Source organism: Aegilops tauschii, chromosome 5 (assembly GCF_002575655.3).
Source record: "Aegilops tauschii subsp. strangulata cultivar AL8/78 chromosome 5, Aet v6.0, whole genome shotgun sequence".
Classification (NCBI taxonomy): Eukaryota; Viridiplantae; Streptophyta; class Magnoliopsida; order Poales; family Poaceae; genus Aegilops; species Aegilops tauschii.
Genome location: NC_053039.3, coordinates 358,922,609 through 358,943,466, shown reverse-complemented (window position 1 = coordinate 358,943,466; position 20,858 = coordinate 358,922,609). Strand labels below are relative to the sequence as shown.

The 20,858-nt window shown below is 46.1% G+C and overlaps 1 protein-coding gene across 2 annotated transcripts; it reads left to right on the top strand.

Annotated features, from left to right (window-relative positions):
• Positions 1 to 16,715: 16,715 nt before the first annotated feature.
• On the top strand, positions 16,716 to 20,815 carry LOC109773859 (disease resistance protein Pik-2). Of its 2 annotated transcripts, XM_040390423.3 has the most exons (3): positions 16,739 to 17,847; positions 18,575 to 18,653; positions 18,684 to 20,815. In XM_040390423.3, the coding sequence occupies exons 1-3, from the start codon at positions 16,904 to 16,906 to the stop codon at positions 20,643 to 20,645; spliced, it is 2,985 nt and encodes a 994-aa protein (XP_040246357.1). In that variant the 5' UTR covers positions 16,739 to 16,903; the 3' UTR covers positions 20,646 to 20,815. The 2 variants fall into 2 exon arrangements, with proteins under 2 accessions (XP_020188176.1, XP_040246357.1); XM_020332587.4 differs by having other exon boundaries at positions 16,716 to 17,847; positions 18,575 to 20,815.
• Positions 20,816 to 20,858: the final 43 nt, after the last annotated feature.

Here is a 20,858-nt window from a genome sequence, read left to right as displayed (position 1 = left end):
AATCGAGGCGGTGACCCAGCAACAGACGACACGCGCTGATAAGTGGACCCAGCCTTGCCAATCGCTCGTGGTGCCAACCCTGGCCGGACGACCCTCTCTAACCTCCCGGGCTCGGCTAGAGCGACTGCGCGCACCCACCTAGACCGAGCGAAACAACCCCTTACAGGTGGGCTCGGCTCGCCCCTCGTGCAAACGGCCCTAACAGCCTAGCCCCACATGCGAGCCGGTGCCGCGGGCGGCACGCACGCCCCTGCTGTCGCGACCCAACCAGCCCAGGGTTGGCTGGAGAGGCCGATGTGCGGGTCCAAGTAGCCGGTCCGCGGGGCACGCGCGAAAGGGCGCTCGCGGGCGCAACCGACGCCACCGCATGACTGTGACACTGCACGAGCCCCGCGGTCTACTCGTCATGGACCGCGGAGGTGCGTTGCCCAGGTCAAAGTCGTACGGGCAGATCGGACGGCGTGGAGAGCCCCCCGAGAGGCTCCCACGTCACGCCTCCCGAAAATGGACGACGCGGAGACGCTTTTCGCCCTCGAGGAGCCTTAGGAGGCAGGTAGTCCACCATCCTTTATAGGAGTAATACCCAATTACTCCTATAACTACACGCAAATTCAGAAACACCAACCATGACCATTGGATTTGAGATCTAACGCTCAGGTGACCTCGGATCACAGTGACTCTTGAGAGCAGCTAAGGGCAACTCTAACCGAAACTAAAAAAAGCGTTAACTCCTTACAAGATTCTCTTTTTAGGAGTTAAGCCAACTCTAACTGAACCCTCAAAATCTTTAACTCCTCAAATTTTTGAGGAGAAGCATCCACCACCATTTAAATTTGAGCAGCCAAACACAACTCTCAATAAAAGATTCGATTAGCTGGTCCTTGCCTCCGAGGACCACCACGCACGCCCATCGACAACCCTCAATCCCGCTGAACTCCTGCCAAATTCCGGCGAATTTTTTCTTTGATTTCTCGCCGTCCCCAGTCATGGCTACTTCCGTGCTACTCCTGATCGTCCCCAGTCATGGCCGCACTCCTCGCCTCCATCCTCGACGGAGCATCACAACACACACACACCAACGTGCAGACCAACCTACATTGAACACCTACATGGTTTCCAATTGTCGTCGCTGATTCTGATGAATCATTGTGTCCCGAACCACGCAATCGGGCCACAAGGTGAATGAAGAGGAGATGAACTCATTCAGACAAAGAATTACCCAATCCGTGGCCCGTGGGGGACGAATTAGCCGACTTTCTTGACTACTTCCTCGCACGCATATTTCGCGCTTGGTGAGGTTCTATCAAATTGCTTTTGCAGGTCATCTATCTTTAGCCCTAACTATCTCCTGGACATCATCTACTGCATAAAAATCGTCGATGGCCGCGTGGAAGGAAGAGGGGAGAAGGAAAAAGAGAGTGAGAGAGGCTTTCATGCGTAGTTTAGTTCATTTGAGGAGTTAAATGTGAGGGTTCGGTTAGCTACACATTTCTTTTAACTCTCAAATTTGAGGAGCTAACAAGGCGTTTGCGAAGATAATATTTAGCAGTTCAGTTAGAGATACCCTAATATTTTCTCTATGCAGAGGATGCTAGAGGATGCCAAATTGTTCGCTTCGCTCCATCCGGGGATTCGCCTGGTCGGGTTCATTTTTGCGGCAACGAATAAAGCAATTACATGGACCAGATATAGATTCGCTCACCGTCCTCAAGAAAGCAAAATTCGCTAAGAAAAATGGAGAAGCGCTAGATGCTCACCTCAAATATGGGGCCATCATCGTTGGAGTTGGTGGAGGCACCGTGTGCTTGCTAGAAGGATGGTCAGGCAATGAGATTCCAGGAGCTAGGCGTGTTTTAAGTGCCGCTTTCTCTCCGTTTGCCACGCGTTAGAGTATCACAATTTTATTTGTCCAATCAGCTTTTCAACTTAAGAGCATACAAAAAATAAAAAATGTATTTGAAGTTGCCACGAAAATTGTAAAATGATCCCATGGAAACTGACGGAAGAATTTCAACTTGTTGTAAATTATCTACAAAATTGCCATGCAGACATTTCCAAAAACATTCCTATAAAAATGTTGTTCATTACAATTTGCCCATGGGAACCTCTTTTCTGAAAAAAAAAATGCCGTGTTTACAAAAAACAAAAACAAAACTTAAAGGTTTGCCATGTTAGCGTTGTCTATTAGAAAAACACAAAAACAGTTCTTAAAATAATAAAAATTCCATGCTCTTAATAATAAAAATGGCATGCTCATAATCGTAAAGATAACATACTCTTAACAAGAAAAATGTCATGCTCTTACGTATTAAAAATGCCATGCTCTTAATAGTAAAAATGTCATGCTATTTATAATAAAAATGCTATGTTCTTAATAATAAAATTGTGATGATAAAAAATTAAAATTTCCATACTGTGTATTTTATTTTTCAAAACAAAAAATCACACGAAAAGAAAATGACATGATTCAGAAATTAAAATTGCCATGCCATTTAAAATAAATTTACCAACATATAGATTTAAAAATGCCAAATTCTTTTAAAAAATAAAAATTCCAAGCTCTTAATAATAAAAATGCCATGCTCTTAATAATAAAATTTCCTTGCTCCTAATAATAAAAATGGCACGGTCTTAATAAAAATTCCATGTAGTTTTACAAAAATTGCCATGGTTTTCAGAAACGCTTTCTATTCTTTTTTATCATGGACTATAACTAACAATCTCAAAGAAGCCAATAACTTTGGCAAACTATCTATAAAACATGACAACCTATACAAAAAATGCCATTTTTCTGAAGAACACACAAAAAGTATATGAGTTGCAGGTGGTTCGTTAATCAAAAAGGGATTGCGAAAAACACAAATTTGTTATCTTGTTGCATCTTCCCTACTTATGACACACAAAAAGCACACGTTGCTATGATATATTCTTATTAAAAAAATTAGGAATGTTGATTTTCTTTGTTCATCGAAAAAATGCCATGCAACTTGAGAAACATCCCATGAAATTAGCCATGTCAACTATAAAACAACCATTTGTGTTTATACAAAGGACATGGCAATTTATTTGGGAAAAAGATTGTGCCATGCCAACTTTTTGGAATTTGTAAGGGGCACATGGGGGAATTTGGGCATTTTATTCTTTGAAACTACCATGGATTAGAGCAAACAGTTCTTAAAAAAATGCCATGGTCTTTTTTTGCCATGACCTATAGAAAAAAATAGTTCTAAGTTGTTGTATTATCAACCAAAAAATACCATGTTGAGTGCTTAAAACCTGAAATTCCAGTGGTTGTAGCACAAATATAAGGCTGCTTTTAGTCAAAATCCATATGCATCAACACATGGGAAAGTTGGGCATTTTCGTTCTTTGAAACTACCATGGTCTAGAGCAAACAATTCTTAAAAAATGCCATGGTCTTTTTTTGCCATGATCTAGAGCAAAAACATTTCTAAAATTAGCATATATATCAACAGAAAAATGCCATGTTAGGTTCTTAAAACATGAAACTCCAATGGTTGTAGCATAGATATAATGTTGTTGTTACTCAAATCCATTGAGAAAAAATGGAGTTAATAAGAAAGCCTCAGAAAAAGCATACTGAAAAATGTGTGCCCACAACAATGGCGTATAGCTGCAAACGACGACACCAAGCCTGACCTCCTCCCACGTCCCTTGTCGAGCCACACCTCCTCCATGTGCCATCGTCGAGCCCCACCTCCCCCCGCACTTCGTCAAGCCTGGCTTTCTACGGCGACATGCACGCTCCTTTGAAGCAAAATTGATGGGGGGTGACGGTGCCAACTCTCAGCCCTTATCTTTTTTGCTTTGGTGATGGATGAGGTCACAAGGGATATACAAGGAGATATCACATGATGTATGCTCTTTGCGGATGATGTGGTGCTAGTCGATGATGGTCGGGCGGGGGTTAATAGAAAGTTAGAGCTATGGAACTAAAACTGAGTACATGAGGTGCGGTTTTAGTACTATTAGGCATGAGGAGGAGGAGATCCTTGGTGGGCAGGTTGTACTTTAGAAGGACACCTTTCGATATTTGAGGTCAATGTTGTTTTAGGATGGGGATATCTATGCAGATGTGAACCATCGAATCAAAGCCGGATGGATGAAACAGCGTCAAGCTTCTGGCGTTCTCTGCGACAAGAGAGTGCCACAAAAGTTAAAAGGCAGGTCGTATAGGATAATGATTCGACCCGTAATATTGTATGGCGCTGAGTGTTGGCCGACTACTTGACGACATGTTCAACAATTAGGTGTAGCGGAGATGCACATATTGAGATGGATGTGTGGCCACACAAGGAAGGAATAGATCTAGAATGATGATATACAAGACTTAGTTGGGGTATCACCAGTTGCAGAGAAGCTTGTCCAACATCGTCTGAGATAGTTTGGGCATATTCAGCACAGGCCTCCAGAAGTTCCAGTGCATAGCGGACGGCTAAAGCATGTTGATAATGTTAGGAGAGGTCGGGTAGACCAAACTTGACATGGGAGGAGTCTAGAAAGAGAGATCTGAAGGACTGGAGTATAACCAAAGAACTAGCCATGAACAGGGATGCGTGGAAGCTAGCTATCCATGTGTCAGAACCATGAGTTAGTTGCGAGATCTTATGGGTTTCAGCTCTAGCCTATCTCAATTTGTTTGTGACAAAAGACTTATGACAGCAACAACACCTGCGGGGCGTCCACGGAGATGAACACATGCGCGGTCGTAGCAGCTCCCTCGGCGCCACTGTTGGAAATATGCCCTAGAGGCAATAATAAATTGGTTATTATCATATTTCCCTGTTCATGATAAACGTCTATTATCCATGCTAGAATTGTATTGATCAGAAACTCAGATACATGTGTGGATACATAGGCAACACCGCGTCCCTAGTGAGCCTCTACTAGACTAGCTGGTTAAGGTTTCCTAACCATAGACATGTGTTGTCACTTGATAACGGGATCACATCATTAGGAGAATGATGTGATGGACAAGACCCATTCGTTAGCATAATATTTGATCGTTCAGTTTACTGCTACTGCTTTCTTAATGTCAAATACATATTCCTTCGACCATGAGATCATGCAACTCCCGGATACCGAAGGAATACCTTGTGTGCTATCAAATGTCACAACGTAACTGGGTGATCATAAAGATGTTCTACAGGTATCTCCGAAGGTGTCTGTTGAGTTAGCGTGAATCGAGATTGGGATTTGTCACTCTGTATGACGGAGAGGTATCTCTGGGCCCTCTCAGTAATACACATCACAAGAAGCTTGCAAGCAAAGTGACTAAGGAGTTAGTTGCAAGATGATGTATTACGGAACGAGTAAAGAGACTTGCCAGTAACGAGATTGAACTAGGTATAGAGATACCAACGATCGAATCTCAGGCACGTCACATACCGACAGACAAAGAGAATTACGTATGTTGTCATAAAGGTTCAACCGATAAAAGATTTTCGTGGAATATGTAGGAATCAATATGTGCATCCAGGTCCTGCTATTGGTTATTGACCGGAGAGGTGTCTCGGTCATGACTACATAATTCCCGAACCTGCAGGGTCGCACGCTTAACGTTCGTTGACGCTAGAGTAGTATTGGGATATTTGATGAGTGGTAACCAAATGTTGTTCGGAGTACCGGATGAGATCCCGGACGTCATGAGGAGTCTCATAATGGTTGAGAGGTAAAGATTTATATATGGGAAGTCATATTTGGGGTTCTGGAAAAAGGTGCAGTTTTTCGGTATTGTACCGGGAAGCTTCCAAAAGGTTCCAGAGGATTCCGGAGGGGTCCGGAAGTCCACAAGTGGGTCCACCATGACCCAAGGGCTAGCATGGGCTGCGGGGAGGCGCCCTGGCCTTATTGGGCTAGGCGCACCAAGTCCTCAAAAGCCCATGTGGCTAGGGAAGGCAAAAAGGAAGGAGCCCTAGTAGGAATAGGATTGGACTTGGAGTCCAAGGCCTCTCCGCCTTAGCTGAGCCCTAGGGCTTGGAGGGGTTGTTTCCCACACCTCTCCACCTATATATAGAGAGGAGGGGGCGCCCCAAGAAGATACACCAAGCCCTTGGCGCCCCTCTCTCTCCCGTTACTCCGTAATTCCACCGCCTCCTCCCGGCGCGTTTAGCAAAGCGCTGTCGGTGCTCCACCACCACCATCGTGTTGGTTGTGATCCCATCTACTTGTCCCCTCCCGCTTTCTGGATCAAGAAGGAGGAGACATCATCGAGCCGCACGTGTGCTAAACTCGGAGGTGTCGTCTGTTCGGCACTAGATCGGTTTGATCGTTATCGGATCACGAAGAGTACGACTACATCAACCGTGTAATCAACGCTTCCGCTTAGCGATCTACAAGGATATGTAGATGCTCTCCCCCTCTCATAGCTATGCATCTCCATGGATAGATCTTGCGTGTGTGTAGAATTTTTTTTGTTTTCCATGCAACGTTCCCCAACAGTGGCATCATGAGCTAGGTCTATGCCTAGATGATATGCACGAGTAGAACACAAAGAAGTTGTGGGCAGTGATGTTCATACTGCTTACCACCAATGTCTTATTTTGATTCAGCGGTATTTGGGATGAAGCGGCCTGGACCAACTTTACATGTCCACGTACATGAGACCGGTTCCACGACTAACATGCAACTTGTTTTGCATAAGGTGGCTGGCGGGTGTCTGTTTCTCTCACTTTAGTTGAATTGAATTTGACTACGGCCGGTCCTTGAAGAAGGTTAAAACAACAAACTTGATAATCACCATTGTGGCTTTGCGTAGGTAAGAACGGTTCTTGCTAGTTTCCCATAGCAGCCACGTAAAACTTGCAACAACAAAGTAGAAGACGTCTAACTTGTTTTTGCAGGGTATGTTGTGATGTGATATGGTCAAGATATGATATGATATATGTTGATGTATGAGATGATCATGTTTTGTAATAATTTCACGACTTGCATGTCGATGAGTACGACAACCGGCAGGAACCTTAGGGTTGTCTTTAATTATTGTATGACCTGCGTGTCAATCACTAAGCGCCATGTAATTGCTTTACTTTATCGCTATGCGTTAGCAATAGTTGTAGAAGCAATAGTTGGCGAGACGACCCCAACACTGTGATGGGGATCAAAGTGTTGTGCCAGTGACGATGGAGATCATGCCGATGCTTTGGAGATGGTGATCAAAAGCACAAGATTATGATGGTCATAGCATGTCACATATTTTGATTGCATGTGATGTTTATCCTTTATGCATCTTATTTTTCTTAGAATGACGGTAGCATTATAAGATGATCCCTTCACTTAATTTCAAGATAAAAGTGTTCTCCCTGAGTATAACCGTTGCTAAAGTTCGTCGTTTCGAAGCACCTCGTGATGATCGGCTGTGATAGACTCTACGTTCACATACAACGGGTGTAAGCCAGTTTTGCACATGCAGAATACTTGGGTTAAACTTGATGACCCTAGCATGTACAGACATGGTCTCGGAACACTAGAGACCGAAAGGTCGAACGTGAGTCATATAGTAGATATGATCAACATAGAGATGTTCACCATTGATGACTACCCCATCTCACATGATGATCGGACATGGGTTAGTTGATTTGGATCATGTATCACTTAGACAACTTGAGGGGTGTTGATTTAAGTGGGGGTTCATTAGTAATTTGATTAATTGAACTAAAATTTATCGTGAACTTAGTCTTAATAGTTTTTGCATATCTATGTTGTAGATCAATGGCCCGTGCTACCATTCCCTTGTATTTTAATGCATTCCTAGAGAAAGCTAAGTTGAAAGATGATGGTAGCAACTACACGGACTGGGTCCGTAACTTGATAATTATCCTTATTGCTGCATAGAAGAATTATGTCATTGATGCACCGCTAGGTGATAGACCTGCTGCAGGAGCTACTGCAGATGTTATGAACGTCTGGCGGGCTCGACCTGATGACTACTCAATAGTTCAGTGTGCCATGCTTTATGGCTTAAAACCGGGACTTCAAAGACGTTTTTAACGCCACGGAGCATATGAGATGTTCCAAGAGCTGAAGTTGATATTTCAAGCTAATGCTCGGGTTGAGAGATATGAAATCTCCAACAAGTTCTATAGCTGCAAGATGGAGGAGAACAGTTCTGTCAGTGAACACATACTCAAAATGTCTGGATATCATAACCACTTGACTCAGATGGGAATTGATCTTCCAGTTGAAAGTGTTATTGACAGAGTTATTCAGTCTGCCACCAAGCTATAAAGGCTTCGTGATGAACTATAATATGCAAGGGATGTCGAAAACGATTCCTAAGCTCTTCGTGATGCTGAAATCAGATGAGGTAGAAATCAAGAAGGAGCATCAAGTGTTGATGGTTAACAAGACCACTAGTTTCAAGAAAAAGGGCAATGGAAAGAAAGGGAACTTCAAGAAGAATGGCAAGCAAGTTGCCTCTCCCGTGAAGAAGCCCAAAGCTGGACCCAAGCCTGAAACTGAGTGCTTCTACTGCAAGGGAAATGGTCACTGGAAGAGGAACTGCCCCAAATACTTGGCGGATAAGAAGGATGGCAAAGTGAACAAAGGTATACTTGATATACATGTTATTGATGTGTTTCTTACCAATGCTCGTAGTAGCGTCTGGGTATTTGCTACTGGTTCGGTTGCTCATATTTGTAACTCGAAACAGGAGCAGCGAAATAAACGAAGATTGGCTAAGGACGAGGTGATGATGCGCGTCGACAATGGTTCCAAGGTCGATGTGATCACCGTCGGCACGCTACCACTACATCTACCTTCGGGATTAGTTTTAGACCTCAATAATTGTTATTTGGTGCCAGCGTTGAGCATGAACATTATATCTAGATCGTGTTTATTGCGAGATGGTTATTCATTTAAATCAGGAAATAATGGTTGTTCTATTTATATGAGTAATATATTTTATGGTCATGCACCTTTGATGAATTGTCTATTCTTATTAAATCTCGATCGTAGTGATACACATATTCATAATATTGATGCCAAAACATGCAAAGTTGATAATGATGGTGCAACATACTTGTGGCACTGCCGTTTAGGTCATATTAGTGTAAAGCGCATGAAGAAACTCCATGTGGATGGACTTTTGGAATCACTTGATTATGAATCATTTGATATTTGTGAATCATGCCTCATGGGTAAGATGACTAAAACTCCGTTCTCCGGAACAATGGGGCGAGCTAATGACTTATTGGAAATAATACATACCGATGTATGTGGTCCGATGAGTGTTGAGGCACGCAACGTGTATCGTTATTTTCTGACCTTCACAAATGATTTGAGTAGGTATGGGTATACCTACTTGATGAAACACAAGTCTGAAACATTTGAAAAGTTCAAAGAATTTCAGAGTGAAGTGGAGAATCATCATAACAAGAAAATAAAGTTTCTACAATCTGATCGCGGAGGCGAATATTTGAGTTACGAGTTTGTCCTTCATTTAAAACAATGTGGAATTATTTCACAACTCACACCACCTGGAACACCACAGCATAATGGTGTGTCCGAATGTCGTAGCCGTACTTTATTAGATATGGTGCATTCTATGATGTCTCTTACTGATTTTCCTTTATCATTTTGGGGTTATGCATTAGAGACAGCCGCATTCACATTAAATAGGGCACCATCTAATTCCATTGAGACGACACCGTATGAACTACAGTTTGGCAAGAAACCTAAGTCGTCGCTTCTTAAAGTTTGGGGATGCGACGCTTATGTCAAAAGGCTTCAGCATGATAAGCTCAAACCCAAGTCGGAGAAGTGCATCTTCATAGGAAACTATTGGGTACACCTTATACCATAGATCTGAAGGCAAGATCTTTGTTGCCAAGAATGGGTCCTTTCTATAGAAGGAGTTTCTCTCGAAAGAAGTGAGTGGGAGGAAAGTAGAACTTGATGAGGTAATTGTACCTTCTCTCGAATTGGAAAGTAGCACATCAGAGAAAATCGTTCCCGTGATGCCTACACCAACTAGAGAGGAAACTAATGAAGACAATCATGAAACTTCGGATCAAGTTACTGAACCTCGTAGGTCGACCAGAACACGTTCGGCACCAGAGTGGACCTCGTAGGTCGATCAGAACACGTTCCGCACCAGAGCCCTGACTCAAATATATGACTTCGTTCGACCTTTCGGTCTCCAGTGTTCCAAGACCATGTTTGTACATGCTAGGCTCGTCAAGTTTAACCCAAATATTTCGCATGTGTAAATCTGGCTTACACCCGTTGTATGTGAACGTAGAGTCTATCACACCCGATCATCATGAGGTGCTTCGAAACGACGAACTTTAGCAATGGTGCATACTCGTCAAGTCAACCTAAGTGTTTTGCTTGTGTTCCGAGGCCATGTCTGTACATGCTAGGCTCGTCAACACCCGTTGTATGCGAACATTAGAATCTATCACACCCGATCATCACGTGGTGCTTCGAAACAACGAACCTTCGCAACGGTGCACAGTTAGGGGGAACACATCTCTTGAAATTTTAGTGAGGGATCATCTTATTTATGCTACCGTCGTTCTAAGCAAATAAGATGTAAACATGACAAACATCACATGCAAATCATAAAGTGACATGATATGGCCAATATCATCTTGCGCCTTTTGATCTCCATCTTCGAGGCACGGCATGGTCACCTTCGTCACCGGCATGACACCATGATCTCCATCATCATGATCTCCATCATCGTGTCTTCATGAAGTTGTCTCGCCAACTATTACTTCTACTACTATGGCTAACGGTTAGCAATAAAGTAAAGTAATTACATGGCGTTTTTCATTGACACGCAGGTCATACAATAAATTAAGACAACTCCTATGGCTCCTGCCGGTTGTCATACTCATCGACATGCAAGTCGTGATTCCTATTACAAGAACATGACCAATCTCATACATCACATATATCATTCATCACATCCTTTTGGCCATATCACATCACATAGCATACCCTGCAAAAACAAGTTAGACGTCCTTTAATTGTTGTTGCATGTTTTACGTGGCTGCTATGGGTTTCTAGCAAGAACGTTTATTACCTACGCAAAAGCCACAACGGTGATATGCCAATTGCTATTTACCCTTCATAAGGACCCTTTTCATCGAATCCGATCTGACTAAAGTGGGAGAGACAGACACCCGCTAGCCACCTTATGCATCAAGTGCATGTCAGTCGGTGGAACCCGTCTCACGTAAGAGTACGTGTAAGGTCGGTCCGGGCCGCTTCATCCAACAATGCCGCCGAATCAAGATAAGACTAGTAACGGTAAGCAAATTGAACAAATCGTCGCCCACAACTACTTTGTGCTCTACTCGTGCATAGAATCTACGCATAAACTTGGCTCTAATACCACTGTTGGGGAACGTAGCAGAAATTTAAAATTTTCTACGTATCACCAAGATCAATCTATGGAGTCATCTAGCAACGAGAGAGAGGGGAGTGCATCTACATACCCTTGTAGATCACGCGCGGAAGCGTTCAAGAGAACGGGGTTGATGGAGTCGTACTCGTCGTGATCCAAATCACCGATGATCCTAGCGCCGAACGGACGGCACCTCCGCGTTCAACACACGTACGGAGCGGGGACGTCTCCTCCTTCTTGATCCAGCAAGGGGGGAGGAGAAGTTGATGGAGATCCAGCAGCACGACGGCGTGGTGGTGGAAGTAGCGGGATCCCAGCAGGGCTACGCCAAGCGCAAGCGGGGAGGAAGAGGTGTCACGGGAGGGAGGGAGGCGCCAGGGCTTGGGGTGCTGCTCCCATGCGCCTCCCCACTATATATAGGGGTGGAGGGGGCTGGTTTCTTGCCCTCCAAGTCCATTGGGGCGTTGGCAAAGGTGGGGGAAAGAAATCCCATCATTTTCCTTCCCCACCGATTGTTATCCCCCCTTTTTAGGGATCTTGATCTTATCCCTTCGGGATATGATCTTATTCCTTCTAAGGTGGGATCTTGGTGCGCCTTGACCAGGGGTGTGGGGCCTTGCCCCCACTACCCACGTTCATGTGGGTCCCCCTTGTAGGTGGGCCCCACTTCGGAACCTTCTAGAACCTTCCCGGCACAATACCGAAAAATCCCGAACATTTTTCGGTGGCCAAAATAGGACTTCCCATATATAAATCTTTACCTCCGGACCATTCCGGAACTCCTCGTGACGTCCGGGATCTCATCCGGGACTCCGAACAACTTTCGGTTAACCGCATACTAATATCTCTACAACCCTAGCGTCACCGAACCTTAAGTGTGTAGACCCTACGGGTTCGGGAGACATGCAGACATGACCGAGACGACTCTCCGGTCAATAACCAACAGCGGGATCTGGATACCCATGTTGGCTCCCACATGTTCCACGATGATCTCATCGGATGAACCACGATGTCGAGGATTCAATCAATCCCGTATACAATTCCCTTTGTCAATCGGTACGTTACTTGCCCGAGATTCGATCGTCGGTATCCCAATACCTTGTTCAATCTCGTTACCAGCAAGTCACTTTACTCGTACCGTAATGCATGATCCCGTGACCAAACACTTGGTCACATTGAGCTCATTATGATGATGCATTACCGAGTGGGCCCAGAGATACCTCTCCGTCATACGGAGTGACAAATCCCAGTCTCGATTCGTGCCAACCCAACAGACACTTTCAGAGATACCCGTAGTGCACCTTTATAGCCACCCAGTTACGTTGTGACGTTTGGCACACCCAAAGCACTCCTATGGTATCCGGGAGTTGCACAATCTCATGGTCTAAGGAAATGATACTTGACATTTGGAAAAGCTCTAGCAAACGAACTACACGATCTTGTGCTATGCTTAGGATTGGGTCTTGTCCATCACATCATTCTCCTAATGATGTGATCCCGTTATCAATGACATCCAATGTCCATAGTCAGGAAACCATGACTATCTGTTGATCAACGAGCTAGTCAACTAGAGGCTCACTAGGGACATGTTGTGGTCTATGTATTCACACATGTATTACGGTTTCCAGTTAATACAATTATAGCATGAACAACAGACAATTATCATGAACAAGGAAATACAATAATAACCATTTTATTATTGCCTCTAGGGCATATTTCCAACAAGACATCCTCTACTTTGTTGTTGCATGTTTTACATGGCTGCTACGGGCAACTAGCAAGAACCGTTCTTATGCTACGGGGAACATTGCATGGAAAACAAAAAAAATCTACGCACATGCAAGATCTATCCATGGAGATGCATAGCTCTGGGAGAGGAGAGTATGTCTACGTACCCTCGTAGACCGTTTAGCGGAAGTGTTTACCAATGCGGTTGATGTAGTCGAACACCTTCACGATCCAACCAATCAAGTACCGAACGTAGGGCACCTCCGCGTTCAGCACACTTTCAGCTCCATGACGTCCTCACCTTCTTGATCCAGCAAGACATGTGAAGTAGTAGATGAGTTACGGCAGCACGACGGCGTGGTGACGGTGGTGATGCAACTATCTCCGCAGGGCTTTGCCGAGCACTACAAAAATATGACCAAGGATGAACTAGAGGGAGAGGGGCGCCGCACACGGCTAGGGAATCGTGGTGTGTGTTATCCCTCTCCCTCCTCTCATATATATAGGTGGAGGGGGAGGTGAGGCAGCCCTAAGCGCGCCCCCATGGATCCGGCGGCTGCCCTAGGGCGCCTGCCCTGCCCCCCCCCCCCACCTTCCATATTAGTGCATGGGGGGAAGGAAAGGGGGTTGGCTGCCTTAGGGCGCCTCCCCTTTCCTTCCCTCCCTCCTTGGTGCGTGGGCAGGGGGTGGAGGGGCGCGCTAGCCCCCTTATGGGCTGGTGTGCTTCCCCCCTTTGGCCCATAAGGCCCACCACTTACCGGTGGCCTCCCGGAACCCCTTCCGGCACTCCGATAAATACCTGGTACTTCTGAAACCTTTCCGGTGACCAAATACTATCGTCCTATATATCAATCTTTACCTCTGGACCATTCCGGGGCTCCTCGTCATGTCCGCGATCTCATCCAAGACTCCGAACAACATTCGGTCATCAACTCACATAACTCATATAATACTATATCGTCAACGAACGTTAAGCGTGCGGACCCTATGGGTTCGAGAATGATGTAGACATGACCGAGACACCTCTTCGGTCAATAACCAATAGCGGGACCTCGATGCCCATATTGGGTCCTACATATTCTACGAAGATCTTTATCGGTCGAACCTTTATGACAACATACGTAATTCCTTTTGTCTGTTGGTATGTTACTTGCCTGAGATTCAATCGTCGGTATCTGCATACCTAGTTCAATCTCGTTACCGACAAGTCTCTTTACTCGTTCCGTAATACATCATCTTGTAACTAACTCCTTAGTCACTTTGCTTGCAAGCTTCTTGTGATGTTGTATTACCGAGAGGGCCCAGAAATACCTCTTCGGTACACGGAGTGACAAATCCCAATCTCGATTAACGCCAACTCAACAGACACCTTCGGAGATACCTATAGAGCATCTTTATGATCACCCAGTTACATTGTGACGTTTGATAGCACACAAGGCATTCCTCCGGTATCCAGGAGTTGCATGATCTCATGGTCGAAGGAGTATGTATTTGACATTAAGAAAGCAGTAGCAATAAACTGAACGATCATATGCTAAGCGAACAGATGGGTCTTGTCCATCACATCATTCTCCTAATGATGTGATCCCGTTATCAAGTGACAAATCATGTCCATGGTTAGGAAACCTTAACCATCTTTGATCAACGAGCTAGTCTAGTAGAGGCTCACTAGGGACACGGTATTTGTTTACACACATGTATTTAAGTTTTCGGTCAATACAATTCTAGCATGAATAATAAACCTTTATCATGAATAAGGAAATATAATAATAAAAACTTTTATTATTGCCTCTAGGGCATATTTCCATCAGCACAAGTCCTCAAAAGCCCATGTGGCTAGGGAAGGCAAAAAAGGAAGGAGTCCTAGTAGGAATATGATTGGACTTGGAGTCCAAGTCCTCTCCCCATTAGCTGCGCCCTAGGGCTTGGAGGGGCTGTTTCCCACGCCCCTCCACCTATATATAGAGGGGAGGGGCGCCCCAAGAGGATACACCAAGCCCTTGGCGCCCTATCTCTCTCTCCCGTTACTCCGTAGTTCCACCGCCTCGTCCCGGCGAAGCTTAGCGAAGCGCTGTAGGTGCTCCACCACCACCATCACCGCCACATTGTTGTGTTGGTTGTGATCCCATCTACTTCTCCTCTCCCGCTTGCTGGATCAAGGAGGAGACATCATCGAGCCGCACATGTTCTAAACTCGGAGGTGCCGTCCGTTCGGCACTAGATCGGTTGGATCATGATCGGATCGCGAAGAGTACGACTACATCAACCGCGTGATAAACGCTTTCGCTTAGCGATCTACAAGGGTATTTAGATGCTCTCCCCCTCTCATAGCTATGCATCTTCTTGGATAGATCTTGCGTGTGCGTATAACTTTTTTGTTTTCTATGCAACGTTCCCCAACAGCCACGCCACGGTAGCCTGGGGATGGCTTGTGGCGGCAGTGCGCACGGGGAAAACACTAAGGAGGTGTTTGTTTCAAGGAGTGGTAATGTAAACGTAAAGGGAATCAACTTACAGGCTGTAATAGCTCCGTAATGGAGAAGTCAAAACTTGTTTGGTTGGGCAATGTAATGGAAGTAAGTCGATAGAATAGATCAAGAAACAGATCAGCACCATAGAATAGATGGGCAGGTGGACCAGTAACCCAAATCACATAAGATTTGCGGAAGAAGCTTGATGGAGGAGGGGAAGGAGGCATAGAAATCTGGAGACGAGCCTTGCTGCTCCATGTGGGCTGCTTCAACGTTCCATCCTCGTCGGCGTCAACAGAGCTCTGATGCAGGTCGGCGTCTTCAATGGCTGGCGAGAAGGGGTTGTGGTGCCGCTGGGCGAGGATGAAGGGATCGTGGGGAGGAGGAGGGAATCGATCATGGTGGTGCTGAAAGAGGAGGAGGGGATCGGTGAGGCGGCGACGCTTGACATGGAGGAGAGGATCGTTCGTGCCGGGGGGGAGGGGTAATGCAACCTTTACCAGGAGGAGGTGGGCGGCACCGATTGATTATTGGATTGGACTTGTTTGCGGAAGAAGCCCATTACGGTGCACACATACCAAACACCTGTAACGTCTTCCGTTTACGGTGTAAACAGGTAACGGGCATAAATCCACGAAACAAACACCTCATAAGGAGATGTCGACGAAGCCTAGCACTGGACCAACACCACCGCGCCCCCGTCGACCACCAACATGTATCCGGTGACCGCGACACGCAACCCCCACGACGACAACTAAATGCACGACCCTTGCCACCACCATCACGCCCCCTGGCCACTATAGCCACGACGCCGACCACCAATACCGCCTCGAGCCCAACCCACCTCTGCCCGCACCGCACGCGTGGAGAAAAAGCCGGGATCCGCTGCCGCCATAGCACCTCGCCGCAAGAGCCTAGCCACGGCGGGGGAGATTTCTTTGTGTGTGGGTGTAAAGGGGGGGGGGTGAGAGAGTGAGGATAGCGGCGAGAGGGGTAACTTGCTGAGGTTGTTTCCTGGGAGCGGCAAAACTGCGAACGAATCGGTGAAACTGATGTGGCTTCAAGATTGCGACCAGATCAAACGGTAGGGAAGGGTGGGAGCTGCGAAAATGGGAACGGTCGCCGGGTAACATTACGATTTTTTGTTTCGCGCACGAGTGCCCGAGAGCCAAAAGCTGTGGCCATCTCCTACCTTGGAAATTTCTCTGCTCTGGCCACCCTCAAGAGGAAGAAGGCAGCAGCAACAACGAATCCTTGACACCTCGCTCACCGTCGGCTCTCTCTTCTTCTTCTATCCACCAAAATTATCCAGAGACCTCACTCCCTAGCCATGGAGCTTGTGGTGGGCGCGTCGGAGGCGACGATGAAGTCCCTCCTGGGCAAGCTGGGCGGCCTTCTCTCCCAGGAGTACACCCTGAACAGGGGAGTCAACGGCGACCTCCAGTACATCAACGACGAGCTACGCACCATGCAATCCTTCCTCCGTGCCGTCGGCAAGGGCCACGGCCACGGCCACGACGACCTGATGGACGACTGGATGAAGCAGATCCGCGACATCACGTACGACATTGAAGACTGCATCGACGACTCCGCCGACCGCCTCCACGGCCTGCGCTCCGACGTCTGCTGCTACTTCCTCGTCAACAGCGTGTACGAGGTCCTCACGTGGTGGCCTCGCCGCGACGTCGCCAGCCGGATCTCCGTCCTCAAGATGCGGGCGCAGCAGATCGGCGAGCGGCGCAACCGCTACGGTGTCAACAACCCGGGGACCGGCGCCGGCGGAGCCCCCACGGGCACTCGCGGCACTGCCGTTGGGTTCGACGCCGCTGACAACCAGGAGGAGAGCCTGCAGCTTGTCGCGTTTAAGGGTCCGGTGGGGGTGGAGGAGCACATGCGGGAGCTGGAGAAGCCGGTGACCTGCATCGTTGGGTTCGGCGGGGTGGGGAAGACCGCCATTGCAACGGCCCTGTACAGGAGATTTGGGGACAAATTCCACCACCGGGCCATGGTCACGGTGTCTCAGATCTCAGACCTGGGGGGCATTCTCAGAAGCATCGACGGTCAAGTCAGGCCGCAGGCAAGCAATGAGAAGCAGCAAAGCAGCTCAGCCGAGAGCGGTATCACAGCAGCCATCAAAGGTATACGGGGTCACATCAGCCGAGGCGCGTCAGCCGTCATGGCCAAGTGCTGCGGCGGCGCCGGCATCCCCGAGGAAGACAGGGCAAAGCTGGATCTACTCAAGAAAGACCTCAAGGAGCACTTCAAGGAAAACAGGTAACTTCGTACAACAAATTCATCAGGGATGCCGGATAATGCTGACCTGTTTGGTAACATTCATACCGAACATGACAGTTCAATTTGCATGTTGGGCTCGTCCACATGTATGTGCATCATTAATATGTACTCCTACTCAGATAGTGACAGTCAACATAATTGACATATACTCCCTGTTATTATTATTATTATTATTATTATTATTATTATTATTATTATTATTATTATCTGACTTCATGTTCGTATTTTGTACATGGTTTTTAGTTTTTCATGTTAAGTAATACTCCCTCTAACAAAATGTAGGATGTTTTTTTGTAGCCAGCTACACCAAAAAACGTCTAATATTTCGTTACAGAGGGAATACTTCAGAATAGGGTTATTTGTACCTATGTTTATCTCTATTGAGCAGTTTAAGATATGTGCAAATTGGTTGTGAACCCCATTTTTCGGTGTTCATGTTCACCAATTGCATGCACAGTTTTATTTGGTGACTAGAAGGACACTGAAAATTTCAGATAAAGCTTTAGTACAAGTTCAGTTTTTGACATTATTTCATTATATAAACCCTAAGCACTGGTACTGGAATTTCAGTAATTTAAGCCAATGCAGTGTCTGTCCTTGCAGAGTAGAATTACAAACTAACGCTGCTTTGATTCAGATCAGAAAAGATGTTATAGTTACTGCTGGACAGTTACTTGATCTCACTTCTATTTTCTTTTCTTTGCAGTTACTTGATCTTAATTGATGATGTGTGGTCTGCAACAACATTGGACAATATTATAAATGCACTTCCCGAAAATAAGGACAGCAGAATAATAGTTACTACACGGTTTCATGCTGTTGCTACAACACGAAGAGGAGAAGGTGACATTCGTAGAGTTAAAGGTCTTGGTGATGAGCAATCTGAGAAGTTATTTTGGCAGGCTTTCTTGGAGTCCAAAGGAAGTGAAGATGCTATTAGACATGATCCCCTTGATGGCAACAAACCCGCTGAATTACCTAACCAAGCTGTCTCTGAACCTGAAGGTAGCAAAGATGTTATTCCAGATAAGGTCTGGAAGATGTGTGGAGGGCTGCCGTTGGCCATAGTTATCATGGCTGGTTATGTGGCCTGCAATTCACGCAAATCGGAGAAGGAATGGTTGGATCTTTGCAATTCCATATTTCCAGAGTCTGGAAAAGATCGTGCGAAAGCTGGTGGGAAAGAGCTTACCCAGGAAGAAGTGGGAAAGATCATTAGCCATTGCTATAATGACATGCCTGCTGAAATCAAGACTTGCTCGCTGTATTTGAGCATATTTCCGAAGGGCCACAGAATCAGCAGGAAGCGTTTGACAAGGCGATGGATAGCCGAAGGCTTCGTCTGTGAGAAGCAGGGGTTGAGTGTGGAAGATGTCGCGGAGACATATTTCAATCATCTCATAAGGAGGAAGATCATCCGAGCAGCGGAGCACAGCAGTAATGGCAAGGTGAAGAAGTGCATAGTCCACGACATGGTTCTTGAGCACATCGTAGCAAAGGCAAGTGAAGAGAACTTCATCACTGTGGTTGGCGGCAGTTGGGTCATGCAGCCTCCTACCAGCAAGGTCCGTCGGTTGTCCCTCCAAGGCAGCGATTCCAAACGTTCAAAGGATACAGAGAAGATGAACTTATCTCATGTCCGGTCAGTGACCATGTTTGGGAGTTTGAACAACCAGCTACCTTCTCGTTCATTCAAGTTTGGAATTGTACAGGTCCTGGACCTTGAAGGCTGCACGGGGTTCAAACAGCACCATACAGAGGAGATATGCAAAATGCTTCATGTCAAGTATCTCAGCCTTCGAAAAACTGACATTAAAAAGCTCCCTGAGAGGATCAGAAAGCTTAAGAACCTTGAGACTCTGGACATAAGGGGGACAAATGTTGTTGAGTTGCCTAATACCATATGCCAGCTTGAACGGTTGGTTAACATACTTGGTGGGGATAAAACAACACGTGTGGCACTGAAGCTTCCTGAAGAGTTGAAGAAGAAGAAGATGAAGGCCCTGCGCATACTCTCAGGGATTGAAATCGCTGGGGGGTCTGCGGACTTTCATCATTTGACCGAGCTGAGGAAGCTTGCCATCTACAAGCTTAAAGCCACGAAGAATGATCCGAGTTTCAAAGAGTTGAGCTCTTCTATTGAGTACCTTGGTGGCTACTCTCTACAAACCCTGGTGATTGACGACGAGTCATCCGAGTTTATTAAATCACTGGATGATCTGTCATCCCCTCCGAAATTCCTTGTTGCCCTTGAGTTATCTGGCAAGATAGTTAAGCTCCCCTGCTGGATCAAACAACTCAGTTCTCTCAAGAAGTTAACCCTTTCAATAACAGCTCTCCGGACGGATAACTTGAAGCAGCTTAGTGATCTGGAGGCGCTGTTTTCTCTCACCTTTTCCTTTTCGTTTAGAGCAGAAAAACAGGACCCAGAAACACTGACCATTCTTGCAAAAAACAAGCTGTTGCCCTGCTGCGGAGGGGAGATCACAGTCCCAGATGGAGGATTTAAGAGCCTTAAACTCCTTTGCTTCTCTGCTCCTCTCCTGCCATCACTCATCTTCTCAGGACAAGCCATGCCAGAGCTGGAAAGGCTTGAGCTACGGTTTAACATACTGGAGGGGCTCTTTGGTGCAGAAAACGTTGCAAAGCTCAAAGAGGTGCATTTGACGTTGGATGACAAGGCTGGGGAAGGAATAACCACAGAGATAGTAAGCGAGATGGAGAGCGCAATGAAGAGGACCGGTGGCAAGACGCCGCAGATAATCCTTCATCAGTGACTAGTTGAGATGGAGCCAAACTGTGCTGCTTTATGAGTCCTTGTAAGTTGAGGATCATCATTTCTCTTTACTTGTTCTCAGTGATCATCGCAACTAGTCTGGGTAGTTCATACGAGAGTGTCAAACGGTTCAGTTATTCTGTTTGTGTTTGAAACAAATTTAATCATCAACAGCATGACATTATTATTTATTACTCCCTCCGTTCCCAAATAT